Source organism: Cornus florida, unplaced genomic scaffold (assembly GCF_030987335.1).
Source record: "Cornus florida cultivar Cherokee Brave unplaced genomic scaffold, ASM3098733v1 CherokeeBrave_3.0.0_Hap2_Chr08, whole genome shotgun sequence".
NCBI lineage: Eukaryota > Viridiplantae > Streptophyta > Magnoliopsida > Cornales > Cornaceae > Cornus > Cornus florida.
Genome location: NW_026775578.1, coordinates 1,425,001 through 1,449,086, shown reverse-complemented (window position 1 = coordinate 1,449,086; position 24,086 = coordinate 1,425,001). Strand labels below are relative to the sequence as shown.

Genomic DNA, 24,086 nt, shown 5'->3' with positions numbered 1-24,086 from the left:
TCTAGCCTTGACTTTGGGCTAACCTTTCTCACCTTTCTCAATCTCTCCAGGAAAATTCTATCCAACCTCCACTATTTTTTTATGACTGTCATATTATCAAACTTAAAAGTTTGTTTATGAGCCTAATACTTACTCTTTAATCAACCATAAACATTGAGCCGCATTGACAAATAGATCGAAAATCTATTATTTTGTGTTCGATCGTTTCTTGTGGCATAACATAAAAGTTTTGACCAGGCAAATCCGTAAACACATATGCTTCATTTAAGAACTGCAAAGTAATTTTTGTCAATTATTATTGAAATGATATTATTTGTAGGCATAATTTTGTTGGTATAATTTTTATCAATTAAGTTGGCATATTTTGTTAGATTTTTTATTTTATCACTCGTATGTCTTGTTTCATTTTATGACATTGTAACATTTCTACGATAGGAGTGTTCATTTGATTTGTGATCCCGATCATATCTCTGTGGATCAAATTAGTTTTTTAATCCATCAATTTAGCTGCGAATTCATAAATAAATAATTTGTAGGGATTAATTTTTTAAGAGCAAGGAATAATAAAATTCTACATTACAGGTCCTAAAAAGAGCACGATTCAAGCAAGGCATGAACTGAACCCTAGAGGAGGCAGTGATACAAGAACATATTGAATTGATGAAAGCCGTTGTCAACTAAAAAAAATTAAAATCTTTAATGAATTGTAGAATATTTACTCAATCAGATGGAGTAAGTAAAAATTTTAAATGTAGAGAATTTAGTTTATCAATATTGTTGATCGAAATTTTAAGAACACGATCAATATATAATAATATTACTTAAGGACAATATATAAAATAAAAACAGAGAACAATATAGAGAATGATTTTCTCTTATTCCATTTTGATTAACATAAGTAATAAAGGAGACTAAAAATCAAATTAAAAAGAATGTAAAATAAAAATAGAGAGGTTCTCCAATGACAATATTATCAAAAAGCCTCACACTATGCTCTTGACAAAAACTAGTTTCCATGTATCATGTGCCTAATAAAAATCTGAATATCTCCCCATGGCAGCAATATCAATTAAAAAATTTGTCGAATTAAGTTTCATGCTTAAGCCCCCATTAAGCTAAGTGTAAATTAATTCCATACTTGTTTATTTATTAAAAAATTTAAGTTGTTGGGTAGTGCTGCATACCCACCTATCTATACCTAATCACTTTTCTATCCGGATCCAAACTACCAACGGGCCACCCTGCTTACGCTTTGAGTCTAACTCTGATACCAACTGTAACGAGTGAGCACTTACCCATTTACCCAAAAATTCAAGTTGTTAGGTAGTGCTACAAATTCACCAATATATACCCAATTATCTTTCCATCCGCATTCGATGCGGCACAAATAAACCTTGTTACAATAAGTCAAGAAATGAATATCTGTATTATTTTGAAGAACTAATCAGCAGCAGGCTAGCAACATCCTTGGACTGAGCTCTAACGTTTAACTTCAAATTTTAGCTTCTTGACAAGGTACCGGGGTTGGGTTGGACTCATTGTCCACGAAGCCCAGCAGAAAGCCCAAATAAAGAAAAGCCCTTCAAAAAACCCTAGGGCTCACTGTGATATAAAATCCTAATCTTCTTCTCATTTGTCTCCTCTCATTCGCAGCACACACAGAAAGAGATGGTGTCGCTGAAGCTCCAGAAGCGGCTTTCCGCCAGCGTCCTCAAGTGCGGGAGGGGCAAGGTTTGGCTTGATCCCAATGAAGTTAACGAAATATCCATGGCTAATTCTCGTACGTTTCCTATATCTATATATGGATATATATGTTTATGTACTTTTTTTTAAATACATATATACACATTTTCTTAATTGTTTCTTGAAGATCTGTTCGCTCTTTAGTCGATTTGTTTCCATTACTTTTGTTAATATTGTCTCCTTTACATTAAAATAGAAATCAATAACCTTAGCCCGATCTTCGCCTGCAATATTTTTAACTGTTACTATTATGAACTTGCATCTCAGTTCTAGATTGTTACACGCGATTGAATCTAGTCTAGTTTTAAGAATGGAAAATAAGATGGCAAAGTTATTTATAAGCAAGATTCTTACTATGTGATTTCAATGGGTTTTGCAAAATTCAGATGAATAAAGTTCGTTAGGTCACTTTCTGTATTTTCATACCTATATGTAGGCGTTGATGATTTTTTGTGAATCTAAACTTATGGTTTGATTGCAGATTTATTTATTTCCTACATTTGTTGATGATTGAATTATTATTGGAATAAAAGAGAATTGTTGTAATTTTTAGAAAGAGGCCAAACTTGGGTCTTTGCTCCCGTCCGTTAATCATATAGTGTTGGTAATTTCAAAGTAAGGCCTTAAGTTGGATGATTCACCTATATGATACACAAGTTAAAACTTCTATAAGCTGCTCAAGTGTTATATTTCTAGCCTTTCTAGGTTAGGTTTAATTTTGTAAATTTATATTACTCAGTTCAACAAAGTTTTATCCTTACTACAGATTACGTATGGCTATATGAACCCTTTTCTTTCCATTCTACTATAAGATTAATATATTATTTTTTGGTTAGGTCATTTATCTTCATCCGGAGTCTATCGTTATTCCTTTTATTCCGGTTTATGTTAATGTATTTATTTGGTTTATTGCCTGCAGGTCAAAACATCAGGAAGCTTGTCAAGGATGGTTTTATCATCAGGAAACCGACAAAGATTCACTCACGATCTCGTGCTCGCCGAATGAAGGAGGCCAAGAGAAAGGGCCGTCACTCTGGATATGGTATTATATTTTTTAATATCTGAATTGCAACAATTTTGTTTTAAGTTCATGGTATCTTTTTTTTTTTTTTTTTTTGATAAGTATTTTAAAAGTTCATGGTATCTTGTAAAATTTGTGGTGTTATATTGATTTTAGATGGGTAGGTGTTCTGTTAAGACATGTATATTAATGGTAAAAATCATATTTATAGAATGAAGTCACCCAAAATCATCTTTAGAAATTGTAACTATGAACATATTTGTATCCAAAAATAACCATTGGATAACACTTTATTCTAACAGTAAACAAGCAGGGAAAAGGTTGGAAAAACAAAAAAAAAAAAAAAACAAAACAAAAACAAAAACAAAAACAAAATTATTGTCATGATAAAGTAGAAATCTTTGTTACTGTTGGCTATACTTCCTGTTGTCATTCACTTTTATTCTTGTAGCCTCTAATAGATAGATGCAATGTTGATTGGCACTTTGTTGTTCTTGCCACAGCTGTGGTTGAGTGGAGTGGAAACTCTCTTTGATGCTGTTTATTGGAATGATTTCAGGTAAACGCAAGGGTACAAGGGAGGCAAGGTTGCCCACAAAAATACTATGGATGAGGAGGATGAGGGTGCTGAGGCGTTTGCTCCGCAAGTATCGGGAATCAAAGAAGATTGACAAGCACATGTATCATGACATGTACATGAAGGTGAAAGGTAACGTGTTTAAGAACAAACGAGTATTAATGGAGAGCATCCACAAGTCCAAGGCTGAAAAGGCAAGAGAGAAGACCTTGTCTGACCAGTTTGAAGCAAAGCGAGCAAAGAATAAAGCTAGCAGGGAAAGGAAGTTCGCCAGGAGAGAGGAACGTCTAGCCCAGGTAAAATGCATAGCAGGAGATCTTGGGAACCTTTGTTTTACTTAAAGTAAGAGATGTTTTTTTGTATATATTTACTATTATAAGTAGGAGTGGCAATTCGTGTTGGTGTGTTGTGTTCGTGTCGACACGATTATGACACGAACACGACACGATTATGGTTGACACGAACACGACACGATTATTACACGCGTAACACGACACAACACGCGTAACCTGTTTAATAAATGAGTCAAGACTTGATATGATACGAAAATACACATTTAAGTCATTTTTGTCACGAATACGACATGTTTATTCTACACGCTTAGCTAAATGAGTCATTTTTTACATGAACACGAAACGTTTATCTAACACGTTTAGTTAATCGTGTCATAATTATTTTTAGTTATGAACTACAGGTTTTTTGAATCGCCTGCTGAGGCAATGATCATAGTTGGCTTAAATGCTGTGGAGGTGTACAGATACCATGTGATTAGTGGACTCTCAATCACTCCTACTGATACTATTTTAGGACAACAGTGAATAAGTCTCATTTTCATTCATTAATATTTAGGGGATTTCTCATTTCATGTTGGCCTGGATGTATTTGTATAGTTAAAAAAAAAGAGTCACCTTGTTCACCTAAATTTTTGGTTTTTTTTTTTCTTCGTTTTTTTTTTTTTTTTTTTTTTCGTATTGTGTTATATGTACTAATCTGAGTAAGATTAGTGTACCAGAGGTCTAGCTTAGTTTATGTTTCTTGGAATTTTGATTGTTTATTATTGTGTTTCAATTAAGGGACCCGGAGAGAAAGCACCACCCCCAGCTGCAGCAGCATCTGCCCCTCCAGCTCAACCAACTCAGTAAGTAATTAGGAGATTATGTTGCTATTACTAAATTAGGTTGTTGCGATATGATTTTGAGAAGCATTTCTTTTTACAGGGGTTCTAAGAAATCCAAGAAGTGAACTTTGCACTGAAGAGCATCGAATCAAGGCTTGACGTTTCCATATCATTATAATGTCCTCTTAGCTAGTTTTTTCTTTTCAACTTTTATGTTGTGTTTTCTTTTTCTTCTTCTTTTGAACTGTATTACGTCATATCTAAAGATGAAAGAAGACTTCAAAATCCCGATCCTATGGTAATTGTACTTTGTTTTGTTCTTTTGCTAGTTGTCTTGGAATTCTCGAGGTCAATTTGTTTTATTTTAGTTGGTTTTGATTTCTTAAATCTAATCACTTGTGTGGCTGCTCAGGGTTTTATTTTTAGTTTATATGGTTATTCATTGTATTTTGTTCGTAGTGATGGAGAGATGCAACAGGTGTAAACAGGGTTTGGACACGTGTAAAGTATTGGGTAGTTGCATGCCGATCTGGTATTGGCGGTCCTACATGCACTCACCTTGTTCCCAAAGAGATTTGAACTCACTTGTTGAGAATGGAAAATAATAAGTGTCTTTTGCTGAGACCAAATTTACATGCAATTAATGGCTGTCATGGAATTAAATGTCTGATTTAGATTCAATATGCTCTATTTGTTACTTCCCGATCTCTTATGTTAGTTTTACCTTAATCTTCATCATAAATTGGAAAATCAATTCTTCATGATGAAGGTAATTGATATTCAAATTTATGGGATGTGTGCTTCACAAGTATATATAACTGGTGTGAATCACTTGACTAATTATGAGATCTCGTAGGCTTGAGGGCTTTTAAAATTTACTATTACTACTTTGGAAGGGACTCTTACCAATTAATTAATGAAGCACTGCGTCTTACAGTATAAGGTTGCAAGACTTCAAAGTCCAAAGTGACACTCCTTGCAAGCTCACTTTTCAATTAAGCTTTACATGATGAAGTAGGACTTAAGTTTTAGGACTTTGAGAATGATGTGGATCTCGTGGAATGACGGTCAAGATAATATCACAATCATCTCCACTTCAAGTCTTCCACCAAAATCATCTCCGCTTCAAGTCTTCCACCAAAAAATACTAATGCTCATTTGGGTCATAATCACCTTGTAGCACCAATCAATTTCTAGAACTGAAGAAAAACAACCCTCATGGAAGCCTAAGATAATGTGATCATGTTTCTTCTAAATATCATAATCACCTCCACTAAAAGTCTTCCACCAAAATCATCTCCATTTAAGTCTTCCACCAAAAAAAAACTAATGCTCATTTGGGTCATAATCACCTTGTAGAACCAATCAATTTCTAGAACTCGAAGAAAAACAACCCTCATGGAAGCCTAAGATAATGTGACCATGTTTCTTCTAAATATCACAATCATCTCCACCAAAATCATCTCCACTTCAAGTCTTCCACTAAAAAAAACTAATGCTCATTTGGGTCATAATCACCTTGTAGAACCAATAAATTTCTAGAACTTGAAGAAAAACAACCCTTATGGAAGCCTAAGTCCACCAAAGGTATCTCATAGACACGCAATATTGTTGAACCTAAATTAACCAAATAGAAATATTGAAAAAGGTTGTTTATATATGGCTCCCAAAATTGTAACCTTCTATGTTGTAATTGAGTAAACTGTTGTTTTTTCTTCGACCATGAGCATGGGGATATATCAACTATTTGTTCCCTATGCTGCTGTTCTTCTCTTGTGCATATGCATGCCTTTGTTACATAGTGCTTCTCCCACCACCACCATATTTGAAGGACATGAGAGAGATCGGCTAGCATTGCTTGCCATCAAAGCTAAGATGACTGATGATCCTATGCTGATCACAAGTTCATGGAATGACTCTCTCCATTTCTGCCAATGGCATGGTGTTTCATGTGGCCACCGCCATCAAAGAGTCACCATCTTGAACTTGCAGTCCTGCAATTTGGTCGGTTCTATATCACCTTCCATTGGAAACCTTAGTTTCCTCAGAATTATAAATCTCTCAAACAACACCATCCATGGAGGGATCCCTCATGAAATTGGTTTTCTATTCAGATTGCAAATTCTGAACTTGGCGAACAACTCGTTGGAGAAACAAATTCCACCCAGCCTCTCTCACTGTTCTAACCTAAGAGTTCTTGATATAGGATACAATAAGCTCATAGGGAAAATTCCTGTGGAGCTTGGGTCATTATCCAAGCTGGTGAGGCTACATATCTTATCCAACAATTTGACTGGAGCGATCCCACCTTCTTTTGGGAACCTTTCATCTCTTGAAGCTCTTCGAATGGGAAACAATATGCTGGAAGGAAGTATCCCAGACTCACTAGGCCAACTGAAAAGCTTAACACTTATTGTGCTAATGGGGAATGAACTATCTGGTAAGATCCCTCCATCTATCTATAATATTTCAACACTTGCTATGTTCATTGCAGCGGACAATCAACTTGAAGGAAGTCTTCCTCAGAATTTAGCACTCACTCTTCCTAATCTTCGATGGTTTTATATTTGGGGAAACAAAATTATCGGATCCATTCCTGTTTCACTGTCAAATGCTTCAAACCTTGAAGTGCTTGACATCTCGGAGAACAGATTTTCTGGTGGGATGCCCATTAAATTTGGAAAACTAAAGGACCTGTACTGGCTTAGTATGGATAATATTCTTAAGAGGAGTAAGAAAGCCAATGACTTGAATTTCATCTCATCTTTGACTAACTGTACCAAATTGAGGATTTTATTTCTAGGCGACAATAATTTTGTAGGGGTGTTGCCTAGTTCCATAGCCAACCTGTCAAACAAACTCCAATATTTTGGAGTGGGAGGAAATGAAATATCTGGAAACATTCCAACAGGTATTGGAAATCTCCAGAACTTATGGTCTCTAGATATGGAAGGAAATCAATTGGAAGGAAGTATTCCAACCTCTATCGGACTACTTCATAAGCTACAAGAAATGGGGGTTGGTAAAAACAAACTGTCAGGGGAAATCCCTTCCTCCATTGGGAATCTAACGCTGTTGAACCAGCTCTGGTTAGAGGAAAATAAATTTCAAGGAAGCATACCTTCAGCTCTCGGAAACTGCAAGAGTTTAATTCTGTTGCATCTGTATGGTAACAACCTGAGTGGTACCATACCCTCAGAAGTTATTGGTCTGTCATCTTTAACAAAATCCCTGAACCTTTCTCAAAATGGGCTCAGCAGTCCTCTACCTTTAGAAGTGGCCAACTTGAAAAATCTTGGTGAATTAAATGTTTCCCACAATGAGTTATCAGGTGAAATTCCTACCAGTCTTGGTAGTTGCTCAAGTTTAGAACACCTTCTTATGGATTGTAATTCCTTTGAAGGACTAATTCCAGGGTCCTTGAGTTCTCTGACAGCCGTTGAAGAATTGGACCTTTCACACAATAAGCTCTCTGGTGAAATTCCAAAAGATCTTGGGAACCTTCGCTTGTTACGGATTTTAAATCTCTCTTTCAATGATCTTAAGGGTAAGGTACCTACAAGAGGAGTTTTTGATAATGCAAGTGCAATTTCAATTTATGGAAACACAAAGCTTTGTGGAGGTATACCTGCATTACAGTTGCCAGTATGCTCTGCTGATAAACCAGGGAAGAAGAAAACATCTCTTATTCTCAAGGCAATAATCCCCACAGCTTGTGGAGTTCTAGGGATAATTTTGCTGTCATCTTTTCTACTCCTTGTCAAGAAGAGAAAGCAACACCAACCTTCTTCGGTATTTGAATTGATGCAACCATTTCTTAATGTTACTTATGGACAACTCCTCAAAGCGACGGATGGGTTCAAGTCGACCAATTTGATTGGTATGGGAAGCTTTGGTTCAGTATACAAAGGAATTCTTGACCCAAGTGGAATAGCCATTGCAGTGAAAGTACTCAACTTGCAACACGGAGGAGCATCTGGGAGTTTCATGGCTGAATGCCAAGTATTGAGGAACATTCGCCATAGAAATCTTCTCAAGATCTTAACTGCTTGTTCAAGTATTGACTTTCACGGCAATGATTTCAAAGCCCTCGTATATGAATTCATGCCAAATGGGAGTCTCGAGACTTGGTTGCATCCAGTTCTGCAAACAAGTGATGTACCTGGTCAGGAACCAAAGAGGTTGAACCTTCTTCAGCGACTAAATGTAGCTATTGACGTGGCTTCTGCTTTGGATTATCTTCATAATCATTGCCAAATACCAATCGTTCATTGTGATCTAAAGCCAAGCAACATTCTTCTTGATAGCGACATGACTGCTTGTCTGGGTGATTTTGGGTTAGCAAGGTTCCTACAGCAACACAACAATGAATCTTCTCAAAATCAAACCAGCTCTATGGGTATCAAGGGAACTATTGGATATGCAGCGCCAGGTAATCAACTTATTTTTGTGTTTGAGTTATACTTTTACATAAATATAATTTGAATTCTAGAAATCATTGTGAAATTGTAACATGAAATGCTTGAATTTTGAAGAATATGGCATGGGGAGCAAGGTGTCAGCCCATGGTGATGTATATAGCTATGGAATCCTTTTGTTGGAAATGTTCATGGGTAAAAGACCAACTGATAGCTGTTTACAGATGGGTTCAACCTTCACAAATTCGCTAAGACGGCTTTGCCAGAACAAGCGACGGAGATTGTCGATCAGATGTTGGGTATGGACGAGGAGGAAGCAATCTTGGCCAGCAGCAGTTCTAGGACATAAGTGACAAGGGATAAAATCCACGAGTGCTTGATTTTAATATTCAGAATTGGAGTAGCATGTTCCTTGGAGGCACCAAGGGAACGAATGACCATTCTTCATCCTGTTGAGGAACTGAAATTGATTAAGAACATGCTCTCTCAGAATAGGACTCTAGACATGCATGCACAATAGGGCAGCTGCTCTCTATTTTGGTTCGGTTTGCTCTCTTATCCTCAAGGTATCCTGAGTTTCTTCAATATGTTATGGGCAACTATGCCTTGTCCATTTTTTTAACGACTTTCTTTTTCATGGAGTTAGTATTGAGAATATTAAGTGCTAAGAGTGTGAAGCATGTGGAAAGACTTGAAGGCTCTTCATTTCATGCATTGAAAGCCCCTGTTGTAGTCTGTCATAATAAGCTCTCACTTTTCAGTTAACAGCCCGTTCTGTTTGCTGCTAGGACCTACAAGAAAAAATGAAGGAAATAAATTACAAAGGTTGCTCATGTTTTTCAAATGTTTATAAATGGTGAAGGCATCTTCTTAAAACTACAATCTCCAGTCACTTTCATTAGAGTAAAAAATATACAGAAAATAATACATTGTGTAAACATATTATAATTCACTTTCTTACCATAGCAGTTGGTATTTTTTTTTTCATCCCGTATGTTCATTTTTCTTTTGAACTGTATTACTTCAAATCTAAGATGAAAGAAAGATTAAAATCCTGATGCTACGTTAATTTTACTTTGGTTAGTTCTTTTGTTAGTTGGTTTTGAGTTCTTGGGTCCAATTTGTTTTGTTAAATTTTAGTTTTTTTAGTGGGTTTTGATTTCTTAAATCTGATCACTTATGGTTGTGGCTGCTTATGGTTTCAGTTTATATGATTATTCACTGTATTTGTTTATTGTGATAGAAAGATGCAGCAGGTGTAAACAGGGTTTGGACACATGTAAAGTACTGGCTCGTAGATCATAATGGTATATTCATTTTCAAGGAATAGTGGACTTACATGTATGAACTGCAAGCAGACCTGAGACTAAATTGATATGCAGTTCTTTTGGATATATCATGGAATTAAATATGCCTGTTTTAGATTCTCAATTTAGACACTTTGGTTTTTTTTTTTTTTTTTTAAAAAAAAAAAATATATATATATATATATATATATATACTTCAAAGGTCCATTTGAAGCTGGAAATGCAGTTTAGATTGTCTCCTGTGTCAAACTAAATATATGCATAGTCCAGATGGACCAGCAATTTTACGTTCTATTTGTTACTTTCCGATCTCCTATGTTTATTAGGGGTCTAAAGCAAGATTATGATATTGTCTTATATGAAATAAAATTTACTTATATATATATTAGTTTGATTAAATAGTCTTAAATTAAGAAGTGTTACATGGTCTGTAAGAACATTTTCTTTTCCCATCTGACTACATATCTGAAAATAGTACTATACCAAAGCTATGGAAGCTACTTATACAGAAAGGACTAACAGAGATTACATACCTTCCTTTTTTTGTCATAAAGAAAGCTTTCAGCTAGTTGGGCTTGATGTAAAAGAGAAATAGGGCAGGGAATTGGTTCTAAAAGAAGGAAATAATAGATGGAATGTGGTTAATGACAAAGAACAAAGTTGAAGGTACAATATAATCAAAAGAATTATGAAAATAATTTTTTTTAATTTTGCATGAACAGTATATTTGTAATATATGGTGAGAAATATAATCAGCTAGAATAATGCATCATTGCAAAGCATATAAGTGGTGCAATATCGCAAGGATACTAAGCCCAAGGCATCAGACTCAGCCTCCTGTGTGATGTGATTGCATTACACATTAAGGCATGCATGCAAAGATGAGTAGATTATTTCAGACTTGAGAGCTTTTAATCATCCTGGCCACGATTTGTAAAGCATATAAAGTAGTTTAGGACTCCCTACCAATTTTAGGTTGAATTTTTCCAGTTCCTTCCTCTACTTATTCTTCATTTCTCCTTTTTCCTTCCTTGATTTGGCCTTCCATTTTCCTTTTCCATTCTCTGGATTGTATCCCACGTACAAGCAGCTTGCTACCCTCGACCGTGGATCCTTGGCGCTTATCCAAAACCCTAATTTTGTGTAGCCTATGCCTCTGGTCAGCTGAATCACAATCCCACATCCAACACAAACCATCAAATTGGAATGATCTCATCATCGTCGTCGTCGTCGTCGCTTGGAGAAAGCCAAGACTTTTTAAAACAAGCTTGCCCTAGCCGCATCAGTATACCCCATATGGCATGAACGCAATGCAAGAATATTCAAGGGATCCTTCTTCCGTCATCATCATCAGGTCACCTCCACACCTTAATTGTTGGTTTCGGTAGAAACGTTATGCCTTCCTTCCTTCCTTTGTTGTTACCGGATTCAGTGTTTCTTCAAATACTAATATTTACGTTACATAATCTGCATCATAGATGCGAAAATCAAGTAATATTATGGGATGAGTGGCTCATTAAGTGATAAAAAGATCTGGTCAAAATAAAATTTTGATTCTCCTCATAAAGAACTGAGCTCAAATTTGCCGGGAAAAGAGATTGAAATGATCAGCTGAATTGGGGTAAAGGGATCTACTGGATATGTTGCTTCAGGTAACAAATCCCATCTTGTCAAGACTTGTGGAGATAAATTATATGTATGCTTGTGTGCATCATTATTTACTTGGGAAAGGACTCCTAGTAACTACTTAGTCAATGAAGCATTGCGTCTTACTCTTACAATTACTAAGTGTTGCATTGGCGCAGGACCTTAGGTGTGGAAGTTTGTTAGGGCTTTGAGAATGTGGCTGTGGATCTCTTGTGTGCAGTAATTATTTTGTTTCTTCTTAATATCACAATCACTTTTGACTTTAGTTGATATTTCGAAGTTGCAAATTAAGGTTTTGTATGTAACTAATTACAAAGATTATGGATAGCAGCATGTGTTATGTTTATGCGAGTCCATTGAGATGAGATGGAATAATTAGCATGCCTTACTCATCTCTTTCCCAATTCTCTTAATCATACAAAATAATAATAATTGTATGCCCTTGCTGTCGCTACAGGTTTGCGATCAGTTTCCTCATCTCATCCTAAGTTCTTATCTTTTCCCAAATATTTGGATGGTACTGGGCAATGGGGCGCGCATTGCTTATTGTAATTTCTGAGTTGTTCAATAAACCAAAATTAGATCCTAATGTTTTGTGGGAATTTGTGGTCATTGTTCATCAATTGAGTGCTTTGCTAGTCATGTAACATTAGTTAATTTGATCAGTAATCAATGCATGCAAGACAAAATGTCACAATTTTAAATTTATTAATGGTTATGTGATGTGCTTTGTTCTAAGACCCAATTTGGGTTATGTACTTCCATCATCACCAAGAGAATATTCAAAAGCATGCATTGTCATCCTTTTCTAGATTTTACTGAAAATGATTCAATTTTTGTGAATGATTAAGATTACTGTGATATATCTTGTGAAATTTATTATTTATTTTTGTGACTTTGAAATGTGGGGTATATTCAGTTACTATCAATTATATATTTCATTATTACTCAGGTAAAATCTATTATGAGAATGCAGTTATATGGCATAAATTAGAGACTTGCTATTTTAATGTGTTATTTTATGTATACATATTTCTATAATAATGTGCCACTTGAAGAATTAATTTGAAATTACTTATTGTATACGGTAGCATATAAATATTTAAGTATACTTTATATTATTTCAAAAGAAAATTATTATGTGTGATTTAACCGCTTTGTTGTTCTAGTTTAAGCCAGGTTTACACTCTTGATACATATCAATGGTCATTGATACAAGTTGACGCGTGCATGCACTACAAAGATGAGTAAAAATTAAAAATGAATTGAAAGTTGATTTGAGTTGTATTTTAGAGTTGACTAACACTGTCTGTAGCTGCTGAACATAGGAGACTGCTATAACATTAGGATAACGTGTTCAACACATGCCTCTATGGCTCTACATCAGGCCAGTGTTTTTGCCAGCTTTTTTACAACTTCATTTTAATTATTGTCTTGTTTTATTTTCATTATATTCTCTCATTATGAACTGTAACAACTATATTATTTTTGCCTATATATATGCATGCAACTAAATACTTACAAACTATGTTACATGGACTCGGGTACCAGTGTTGTACACGGGTATGTATCCATGCGTTGGATGTGTCAAATCTCCAAACAGAAGGACACATGAATACGACTGAATATTCATTTTATTAATTATTTTATTTTATTTTCTAGAGTAAAGTAATATTTTTGTCTAATATAATATTCAATATAGGCATTTAACTCATTTTAAAGTAATAATATAATATAATTGAATGATTGGATATACTTTTTAAGTACATGTCTGTGGCGACCTTGTGGGCGGGTGTGTGTGAGCGTGTGCAGGGGGCACCAGTAGGCTACCACACTGGGCGAGCTACAGGTGCACAATCCCACATCGTCTGGGTGTGGATGGGGCAAGTGCTATATGTAGATTCAACACCCTTCTATGACACAACGCGTTTTAAAGTCGTGATGGTCGTGAACCCATCAGAACTCTGTAGTTAAGCGTGCTTAACTTGGAGTAGTACCAGGATGGGTGACCCCCTGGGAAGTCTCTGGTCTGGGTGAGCCAAAAGCGGATAATATTGTGTCTGGCCAGGATAAGGGTCGTTACAAATGGTATCAGAGCCTGACCCAGCCGGAAGTGTGGCCAACGAGGACGTTGGGCCCCAAAGGGGGGGTGATTGTGGCGACCTTGTGGGCGGGTGTGTGTGAGCGTGTGCAGGGGGCACCAGTAGGCTACCACACTGGGCGAGCTACAGGTGCACAATCCCACATCGTCTGGGTGTGGATGGGGCAAGTGCTATATGCAGATTCAACACACTTCTATGACACAACGCGTTTTAAAGCCGTGATGGCCGTGAACCCATCAGAACTCTGTAGTTAAGCGTGCTTAACTTGGAGTAGTACCAGGATGGGTGACCCCCTGGGAAGTCTCTGGTCTGGGTGAGCCAAAAGCGGACAATATTGTGTCTGGCCAGGGTGAGGGTCGTTACAAATGGTATCAGAGCCTGACCCAGTCGGAAGTGTGGCCAACGAGGACGTTGGGCCCCAAATGGGGGGTGATTGTGGCGACCTTGTGGGCGGGTGTGTGTGAGCGTGTGCAGGGGGCACCAGTAGGCTACCACACTGGGCGAGCTACAGGTGCACAATCCCACATCGTCTGGGTATGGATGGGGCAAGTGCTATATGTAGATTCAACACCCTTCTATGACACAACGCGTTTTAAAGCCGTAATGGCCGTGAACCCATCAGAACTCTGTAGTTAAGCGTGCTTAACTTGGAGTAGTACCAGGATGGGTGACCCCCTGGGAAGTCTCTGGTCTGGGTGAGCCAAAAGCGGACAATATTGTGTCTGGCCAGGGAGAGGGTCGTTACAAATGGTATCAGAGCCTGACCCAGCCAGAAGTGTGGCCAACGAGGACGTTGGGCCCCAAAGGGGGGGTGATTGTGGCGACCTTGTGGGCGGGTGTGTGTGAGCGTATGCAGGTGGCACCAGTAGGCTACCACACTGGGCGAGCTACAGGTGCACAATCCCACATCGTCTGGGTGTGGATGGGGCAAGTGCTATATGCAGATTCAACACCATTCTATGACACAACGCGTTTTAAAGCCGTAATGGCCGTGAACCCATCAGAACTCTGTAGTTAAGCGTGCTTAACTTGGAGTAGTACCAGGATGGGTGACCCCCTGGGAAGTCTCTGGTCTGGGTGAGCCAAAAGCGGACAATATTGTGTCTGGCCAGGGAGAGGGTCGTTACAAATGGTATCAGAGCCTGACCCAGCCGGAAGTGTGGCCAACGAGGACGTTGGGCCCCAAAGGGGGGGTGATTGTGGCGACCTTGTGAGCGGGTGTGTGTGAGCGTGTGCAGGGGGCACCAGTAGGCTACCACACTGGGCGAGCTACAGGTGCACAATCTCACATCGTCTGGGTGTGGATGGGGCAAGTGCTATATGCAGATTCAACACCCTTCTATGACACAACGCGTTTTAAAGCCGTGATGGCCGTGAACCCATCAGAACTCTGTAGTTAAGCGTGCTTAACTTGGAGTAGTACCAGGATGGGTGACCCCCTGGGAAGTCTCTGGTCTGGGTGAGCCAAAAGCGGACAATATTGTGTCTGGCCAGGGTGAGGGTCGTTACAATGTCCAATCAAAAGTGTCGGACACATATCCCATACTCATGTCCAAGGGATATGTATCCGATACGAGTACTTCACTACTTTTGAAGAGTCCATATAACAGAGCTTACAAAACTAAAATGTTTCCCTTGATTTATTTTGGAAAAACTTACTTTTTTTCTTTTTTTTTAAGTGTAATTTCTAGTGTAGTATGAATTAGTGCATAAAATATTAATATTCATAACAAATTCATCCAAAGATGGAGATATTTATGGTCATTTGGTCACTAAGCAATTTAAGAACTCGAAGAAAAACTGCTCCTCATGGTGATTATTATTGAAACACTCCAAGCCAAAAGTCCACAAAAGGTAACCCAAATAATTAACAAGAAGTACCACCAATACTGCTTATGAATTGAAAACAGTTGTCTAAATATGGCTACAAATTTGTAAAGTTCAATAACCTTCTCTGTTGTAATACAGTGAGCTAATATTTATACAAATTATACTCGACGATTAATTCGACCATGAGCATTGGGATATACCAATCATTTGTTCCCTGTGCTGTTGTTTTTATCTTGTGCATACTCATGCCTTTGTTACATAATGCTTCTCCCACCACCACCACCACCATGTTTAGAGGAAATGAGACAGATCGGCTAGCATTGCTTACCATCAAGGCTAAGATGACTGATGATCCTATGCTGCAGGTCACTACTAGCTCATTGAATGACTCTCTCTATTTCTGCCAATGGCATGGTGTTTCATGTGGCCACTGCCATCAAAGAGTCACCGTCTTGAACTCGCAGTCCTGCAATTTGGTTGGTTCTATATCACCTTTCATTGGAAACCTTAGTTTCCTCAGACCTATATATCTATCAAACAACAACCTCTATGGAGGAATCCCTCATGAAATTGGTTTATTATTGTCCAACAACTTGTTGGAGCAACAAATTCCAGCCAGCCTCTCTCACTGTTCTAACCTGAGAGTAGTTGATATAGGATACAACAAACTCATAGGGAAAATTCCTGTGGAGGTTGGATCCTTGTCCAAGCTGGTGAGGCTACATATCTTGTTCAACAATTTGACAGGAGCAATCCCACCTTCTTTTGGGAACCTTTCAGCTCTTCGCATGGGAAACAATATTCTGGAAGGAAGTATCCCAAGTTCACTAGGCCAACTGACAAGCTTAACACATGTTGTGCTAAGAGGGAATGAACTATCTGGTAAGATCCCTCCATCTATCTATAATCTTTCAAAATAATACTGTGTTTAGTGCAGTAGACAATCAACTTGAAGGATTTTTTCCTCAGAATTTAGGACTCACTCTTCCTAATCTTCGATGGCTTAATATTTGGGGAAACAAATTTAATGGATTCATTCCGGCTTCACTACTTCAAAACTTGAATTGCTTGACATCTCTATTTTGTAAGGGGGTTGCCTTGTGACGACCCTGGATTTTTCAACCTAGTGTGTCCTGTGATGAACCGAACTGGATCAAGAATGCGGAAGCAAAAGATGAAACAACGGTCTCTAGAGATACAACGTGTCTCTAAGACACCAATGTGACACTCAATGAGGTCACAGAACCCAAAGGAAACAAATGCGGAAGAAACGTTTCAAAAACGAACAAGAATGGACCTAGGGGCAAAAAAGTCATTTTCAGCTTAAAAGTGGGTGCCACTGAGCACACCATTGGAAAGACAACAAAAAATTAATGAATTTAGACTCAAGAATCACTTGATTCGGAGTCCGGATGAAGGAGATATGGCTAACGAAAGATGAAGGGGCAAAACGGTCAAAAAGTGCAAATCCTAGGTCATCTAACCGGTTACCAAGCCTTCCTAACCGGTTAGGAGACCAAAACTTGACCAAGACACTGCCCATACACGTGTAACCGGTTATGAAACCCCATCTAACCGTTTAGATGTGAAGGGGGCAGAATGGGCAGCAAGAAATCCTGGCAGTGGGGGTTTTTCCGGAAAAAATGGGATTTTGAGGCCCTAGATGACATTTTCTGGAAAAACACAAAGAAGAAACCCCCCTCAAAATTAAGTTTTCTACGTGACTCTCAAGAAAAAATGAAAAATATGCACTTTGAAATGCCCAAAATGCCCCTCCATGAAATCCGGTCATGGAGGTCCAAAAAGCTGCTAAATTGAAAATCTGATAGCTGAACTTCGTAAGCAATTTCCGATACCAAGACGACATTTTCTGGAAAAACACGAAAAAGAAACCTTCCCTAAAATCATGTTTCTATTCAACCATGTTGAAAGAAGGAAATAAAACTGAATTGAAAAGTCTAGAATACCCCTCGATCAGAATATGCAACAAAAACGCAAAATGAGTCCGTTGGAGGCTCAAAACACAAACGATGAGGTTTTGCCCGAAAACGACTATCCACGCAAACGTAACTTACCTATTTAGACGCGTTACAATGGTCCATAGCTTAAAAACATAGCCGATGCAAAATCCGACCCCCCAACGGGCAAAAAGGCAAAAATGGACTTGGAATGGAAAACATGGAATCCAAAAATACAAAATGGAGTCAATTGACCGTTTGGCCCTTGGCCACACTTCATACAAGATTAATGAGACCCTATGAAAGAATGAGAATGGAATTCTCACACCCGATGCAACCATGGTGAAGCAATGACTTGCGATTTTTTAAGATTTTCACAATATTTCATGAAGTTAAAAAGTACATAGAATGCAATATAATGGTCATTGGCCTCCGGCCTCATCTCATACATATCAAATACATTGAAAGGAGTGTACTTAAGTACACATTACATACATGGAATCAAATATACATATTTTGACATATAAGTCTACAAAATTACATTTCATATTAACATTCGCATGAAATGGAAACTTGAAAGCTACGCGACATCCAAGGAATGCTAGGCGTCACGAACCAAGTCTTCGTACCTGAATTATGCCCCAGTATCGTAGGGGTGAGTAACGTAAAGCTACTCGTAGGAGACGAGCATGCATCGACCTAACATTTTACAAATTTATCACCTTAAGGTGAAACATGTTAAAGGGGTTCATGCCACCTAACGTCTATATCGAAATGAGACTCAGGGAGCATCCTAAGCTACCTTAGAGTGTTTCTAGCATAAATCACATTATCTATGCCATTTAAACAATATGGAAGCTAGTTATACAAAGTAACAAGATATAGGTTCTTAAAGGTATTAACTTGTAATCTCAAATACAGAAACAACTAAAGTGATCATGTCACCTAACGTCTATGTTCTAAATAAGTCTAAGGAATCATCCTAGGCCATGCTGAACAATCAAAACGCAAATTACAACTTCAATGCAATCTAACCACATAAAAGCATATTATACAAGGCAACAAAATACAATTTCTTAAAGTTATCAGCTTGAAATCTAAAGCCCGAAAACAACAGAAGTGGGTCATGCCACCTAACGTCTAAGTTATAAATGAATCAATAGGATCAATCCTAAGCTTTGTTAGAACGGCAAAACACAATTTTCAATATCGATGCAATTTAACCAACATTTGAACTTCCAATACAACGCATAAAGCACAATTTCGCAAAGTTAACATCATGTAAATTAAAATGGAACGACAAATGAGGAACAACAAGTTACAACATGATCTAGTTATCAACTTGAAAATGAAATGCGAAATCAAACAAAGTGGATACTCGAACGTCACGCCAGATCAGACCGACAACATAGTTACTTTAGGGTTACTAGCCCATGGGTAACCTCCCTATGTGCGCACTAGACTACATAGAGGGACTATCCCCTGTATTAGAACCACGTCCTAGCCATAGTCAAACAACGACATCCCCAAGTTTCCTATATCAACAAGTTGTGCAACAACGCATATATCAACAGGAATATGCAAGATGATCAACTATCTACCAAGCACAACCAAATTTGGAAACCTATACAATACATGCTCTAAATTCACAACTAATATGATATGATGAATGTCGAATCTTCAGTGTGCGATTCGTTACACGCTATGCATGAATGATGTTAAATATGAAGTGTGCAAATCATTACACAAGATAACAATACATTCAATATTGAAAACATAAACTCATGAGTTTAAATACAACAACAAGGTAGAACTTTAATTAAATCATGCTAATTTAAATCTCAAGGTTCTAAAACAATTTCAAATAGTTCCAAATTAATATATACTAGTAAACAAGTCATGGCTAATACAAATATCAAGTTAAAACCTTAATTAAGCTAATGGGACCACAAAATAGATTTTAATTAATTCTTTTTATTAAAATCTCTTGATTTTCAAACTTAACCAAATGCTCTCAAATTAACCTATGTTGGAAAACATGCCAAGAACTAATGTAATATCACATTACAAGTTTATTTCATTCAATTTAAGACCATGTGAATTAAACTTTCACTAAAGTTAAATATAAATTAAAAGTTGCAATTCTCATACAATTAATCCCAATTTAATATATGTGAACAACTATACCTAAGCTTAATTTTCTAGCATGCCACAATATAATTCCAAGTTGTATATCACCATGAGGATTAAATCTTAAACATGTAATTTAATTAAATAAAAAGTTTCAAAACCTAACCGAATATTCTAAATCAAATATATGTGAAACTATATGGCATGTAAATCAAGAATATCAAGTCGGAATTTAAATAGAGTAAATAGTGCACTCGGGGCAAATTAATTAATTAAATTAATTAATAATTACTAATTTTCAAAACACCTCCAATTACTTTCAAATTCAACTATGTTGAAGAGCATGCTAAGACCTAATTTAATATACTAACACATATTGATTTTGAGCTAGTTAAGGCCACATGATTTAATATTTTATTCAAGATAAATATTAAATAAAATCTTTATTACTTGTTCAATTTTCCTCAATTTAATATATGTCAATGACCATATTATAGAGTATTATATTACCATGCTACATGTTTAAAACAAATCATAAGTAATCGGGAAAATCAAATCCAATACAAGAAAATTAAATAATAAAATCTCTAGATTTCATATTTAAGCATGCAATCAAGTTGTATAAGCATCAATAGCATGTTATATAACAAGAATTAAACCTATAACACCTCCTACCTCAATTTGAGATGAAAATCCCAAATCCCCACCGAATTGAAACGGCTCCGAATCCAACGAAACTCCTAGGTTTTGTCAGGGACAACACGATCTATATGAATCCCCAAGAAGCCCCATGAAAATCCAAACTTAACCTCAATCCCGAACTCAAAATTTGGTTAGAAATGGTTTCTAATAAGGGGTAATGGTAGAGCACGACGAGGCGAACAACAAATGTTAAGGCCGAAGACTTTTCATCAAAGAAAAGTGGATCAAAGGAGGAGAGAGAAAGTGGCAGCCATGGTAGGGAGCTTGGCCGGCCATGGGAGAGGAAGAAGAAGAAGAAGAAATCTGATTTTTTTGTTCTTAAGTCCCATATTTATAGTAAGTCTCAAAAAGTGCCCCGAAAGGGCCCCGCTGGGTCCGGAAAAGTAGATTTTGAGCAAACGCACTCAAATAGTAAAACTCTGTGAACAAAAAAGATTTAAAATGAGAAAATATGAACAACGGAAGAAACGGCGTTGAAAACTGAGTCCCGAGCAGAAAGTTATGCCCCGAACAAGTTCGGCAGCAACTGGGTCTAGAAACTCTGAAACTGGAGAAAAATGATCAGAAGGAAATTTTATGAATTTACAACTCAACGAGAAGTGAAAATGAATCCCGTACGAAGATCCAAGCTCCAGACGAGACATTTTTGCAATAACTTTCGTTAATTGCACAATAGCCCCTACAAAAAGGGTTAACTGCGAAATTACCCCATAATGAAAATATCTTCCAAAATATATTTTCTTAGATACCCCTGAAATAAAATATCTTCAAAAGATATTTACGAAAAATACCCCAAGAAATGAAAAAGATTCTGAAGAATTGTGCATCTATGCCCCTAAGGACACCGGGAGCAACCAGAGTACTTTTTTGCAAAAGTAAAGATACGTATTTCGAGAAAACCACTCAAGATGAAGGCACGTGAAGTCAAAAACCAACTCCGAGCATGAGAAGTGAGGTTGTGCCAAAAACTAACAAACGGAGATAAGACGAAATAGGGAAAATGACATAATAGGGAAAAAACGAAATAGCGCATAGTGTCCGAAAAACGAAAAATGCGAAAATGACTCGGTCCTCAAAGAAAGTTGTCAATTCACATGAAAGAGTCTCAGAAACCAATTCTGAGTACTCGAGATGACACTAAGGGACACGAAACAAAGCTCAGAAAAGAAAATTAAACGAAAAAAATTCTTTCGTAAAATTTCAGAAAAAAGGAAAGGAAGGCAAATGACCGGGTCGTTACATACCTAGTTCCATCGCCAACCTGTCAAACAAACTCGAATATTTTGTAGTGGGAAGAAATGAAATATCTGGAAACATTCCAACAGGGATTGGAGATCTCCAGAACTTGAGGGCTATAGATATGCATTACAATCAATTGGAAGGAAGTATTCCAAACTCTATTGGGACTACTTCATAAGCTACAACAATGAGGTTTTGGTAAAAATAAACTGTCAGGGGAAATCCCTTCTTCCATTGGAAATCTAACTCTGTTGAACCAGTTCTTGTTAGAGGGAAATAATCTTCAAGGAAGCATACATCTTCAGCTCTCGGAAATTGCAAGTGTTTATCTCTGTTGCATCTATGATAACAGCCTGAGTGGTTCCATAACCCCAGAAGTTATTGGTCATCTTTAACAAGATCCCTGAGCCTTGCTCAAAACCGTCTCAGCGGTCCCCTACCTTTAGAGGTGGGTAACTTGAAAAATCTTGTTGAATTAAATGTTTCCCACAATGAGCCTTGCTCAAAACCGTCTCAGCGGTCCCCTACCTTTAGAGGTGGGTAACTTGAAAAATCTTGTTGAATTAAATGTTTCCCACAATGAGTTATCAGGTGAAATTCCTAGCAGTCTTGGTAGCTGCTCAAGTTTAGAACACCTTCTTTTGGACTATAATTCCTTTGAAGGAGCCATTCCAGGGTCTTTGAGTTATCTGAAAGGCGTTGAAGCATTGGACCGTTCACACAATAACCTCTCTGGTGAAATTCCAAAAGATCTAGGGAGCATTCGCTTGTTGCGGAATTTAAATCTCTCTTTCAATGATCTTAAGGGTGAGGTACCTAAAAGAGGAGTTTTTGAGAATGCAAGTGCAATTTCAATTTATGGAAACAAAAGGCTTTGTGGAGGTATACCTGCACTACAGTTGCTCTACTGATAAACCAGGAAAGGAGAAAACATCTCTTCTTGTTCTCAAGCTAATAATCCCCACAGCTTGTGGAGTCATTGGGATAGTTTTTCTACTCCTTGGTTGGCTTGTCAAGAAGAGAAAACAATGCCATCCTTCTTCGGTATTTGATTTGATGCAACCGTATCTTACTATTTCTTATGGACAGCTCCTCAAAGCAACGGATGGGTTCAGGTCAGAGAATTTGATTGGTACGGGAAGCTTTGGTTTAGTGTACAAAGGAATTCTTGATCCAAGTAAAATAGCCATTACTGGGAGGAGCATCCGGGAGTTTCTAGGCTGAATGCCAAGTATTGAGGAACATGAGGCATCAAAATCTTCTCAACATCTTAACTGCATGCTCAAGTATTGACATTCACGGCAATGATTTCAAAGCCCTGGTATATGAATTCATGCCAAATGGGAGTCTTGAGACTTGGTTGCATCCGGTACCTGATCAGGAACCTAAGAGGTTGAACTTTCTTCAGCGATTAAACGTGGCTATTGATGTGGCTTCTGCTTTGGATTATCTTGCCAATTGTTCATTGTGATCTAAAGCCAAGCAACATTCATCTTGATAGTGACATGACTGCCTGCCTGGGTGATTTTGGTTCGTTAAGGTTCATACAGCAACACAACAATGGATCTTCTCAAAATCAAACCAGCTCCATGGGTATCATGGGAACTATTGGATACGCAACCCCAGGTAATCAAACTTATTTTTGTGTGTTTGTGTGCTTTTTATAATTTCACATAAATTAATATAACTTGAATTTTAGAAAACATTGTGACCTTGTAATATGAAATGCCTGAATTTTGCAGAATATGGCATGGGGAGCAAGGTGCCAGCCCATGGGGATGTTTATAGCTATGGAATCCTTTTGCTGGAAATGTTCACTGGCAAAAGACCAACTGATAGCTGCTTATAGATGGTTTCAACCTTCACAAATTTGCCAGAACAAGTGATGGATATTGTGGATCAGATTCGGTTGGGCATAGAAGAAGAGGAAGCGAAGATTGTGGATCAGATTCAGTTGGGTGTGGAAGAAGAGGAAGCGACCATGTCCGGATGCATCCATGAGTGCTTGATTCTAATATTCAGATTGGAGTAGCATGTTCTACCGAGGCACCTAGGGAGCTAATGAATATTCTTCATGCCACTGAGGAATTGAAATTGATTAAGAACACGCTTTCTTAGAATATGACTCCAGCCAAGCACGCACAATGGGTCAGCTGCTCTCCATTTTGGTTACGTTTTACTCTCTTACCCACAAGCTCCCGAGTTTCTTCAAGACTTGAAAGCTCTTAATTTCATGCATTGAAACCCCTGCTGCGGTCTGTTACAATAAGATCTCACTTTTTTAGTTAACAGCCT

General features: G+C 37.5%; 3 protein-coding genes across 3 annotated transcripts; all 3 read left to right on the top strand.

The window, feature by feature from the left end:
* Positions 1-1,628: 1,628 nt before the first annotated feature.
* Positions 1,629-4,850, top strand: LOC132268807 (large ribosomal subunit protein eL19y-like). The gene is made up of 5 exons (XM_059769652.1): positions 1,629-1,780; positions 2,663-2,785; positions 3,324-3,637; positions 4,415-4,479; positions 4,559-4,850. The coding sequence occupies exons 1-5, from the start codon at positions 1,669-1,671 to the stop codon at positions 4,581-4,583; spliced, it is 639 nt and encodes a 212-aa protein (XP_059625635.1). The 5' UTR covers positions 1,629-1,668; the 3' UTR covers positions 4,584-4,850.
* Positions 4,851-6,040: 1,190 nt separating this feature from the next.
* Positions 6,041-9,770, top strand: LOC132268805 (probable LRR receptor-like serine/threonine-protein kinase At3g47570). The gene is made up of 2 exons (XM_059769651.1): positions 6,041-8,890; positions 9,101-9,770. The coding sequence occupies exons 1-2, from the start codon at positions 6,181-6,183 to the stop codon at positions 9,223-9,225; spliced, it is 2,835 nt and encodes a 944-aa protein (XP_059625634.1). The 5' UTR covers positions 6,041-6,180; the 3' UTR covers positions 9,226-9,770.
* A 6,174-nt stretch (positions 9,771-15,944) lies between these two features.
* Positions 15,945-23,015, top strand: LOC132268504 (putative receptor-like protein kinase At3g47110). Its single transcript, XM_059769341.1, has 3 exons — positions 15,945-16,644; positions 22,383-22,598; positions 22,711-23,015. The coding sequence occupies exons 1-3, from the start codon at positions 15,945-15,947 to the stop codon at positions 23,013-23,015; spliced, it is 1,221 nt and encodes a 406-aa protein (XP_059625324.1).
* The last annotated feature ends 1,071 nt before the right edge of the window (positions 23,016-24,086 follow it).

Bases quoted from the DNA above. Each gene is read 5' to 3' on its own strand.
- LOC132268807 (XM_059769652.1), top strand. From the start codon at position 1,669: ATGGTGTCGCTGAAGCTCCAGAAGCGGCTTTCCGCCAGCGTCCTCAAG. The intron at 2,786-3,323 runs GTATTATATTTT...GAATGATTTCAG, and splicing joins GGGCCGTCACTCTGGATATG to GTAAACGCAAGGGTACAAGG. The intron at 4,480-4,558 runs GTAAGTAATTAG...TTCTTTTTACAG, and splicing joins CCTCCAGCTCAACCAACTCA to GGGTTCTAAGAAATCCAAGA.
- LOC132268504 (XM_059769341.1), top strand. From the start codon at position 15,945: ATGAGCATTGGGATATACCAATCATTTGTTCCCTGTGCTGTTGTTTTT. The intron at 16,645-22,382 runs GTAAGATCCCTC...ATGAGTTATCAG, and splicing joins AAGAGGGAATGAACTATCTG to GTGAAATTCCTAGCAGTCTT. The intron at 22,599-22,710 runs GTGAGGTACCTA...CTGATAAACCAG, and splicing joins CTCTTTCAATGATCTTAAGG to GAAAGGAGAAAACATCTCTT.
- LOC132268805 (XM_059769651.1), top strand. From the start codon at position 6,181: ATGAGCATGGGGATATATCAACTATTTGTTCCCTATGCTGCTGTTCTT. The intron at 8,891-9,100 runs GTAATCAACTTA...AGCTGTTTACAG, and splicing joins TATTGGATATGCAGCGCCAG to ATGGGTTCAACCTTCACAAA.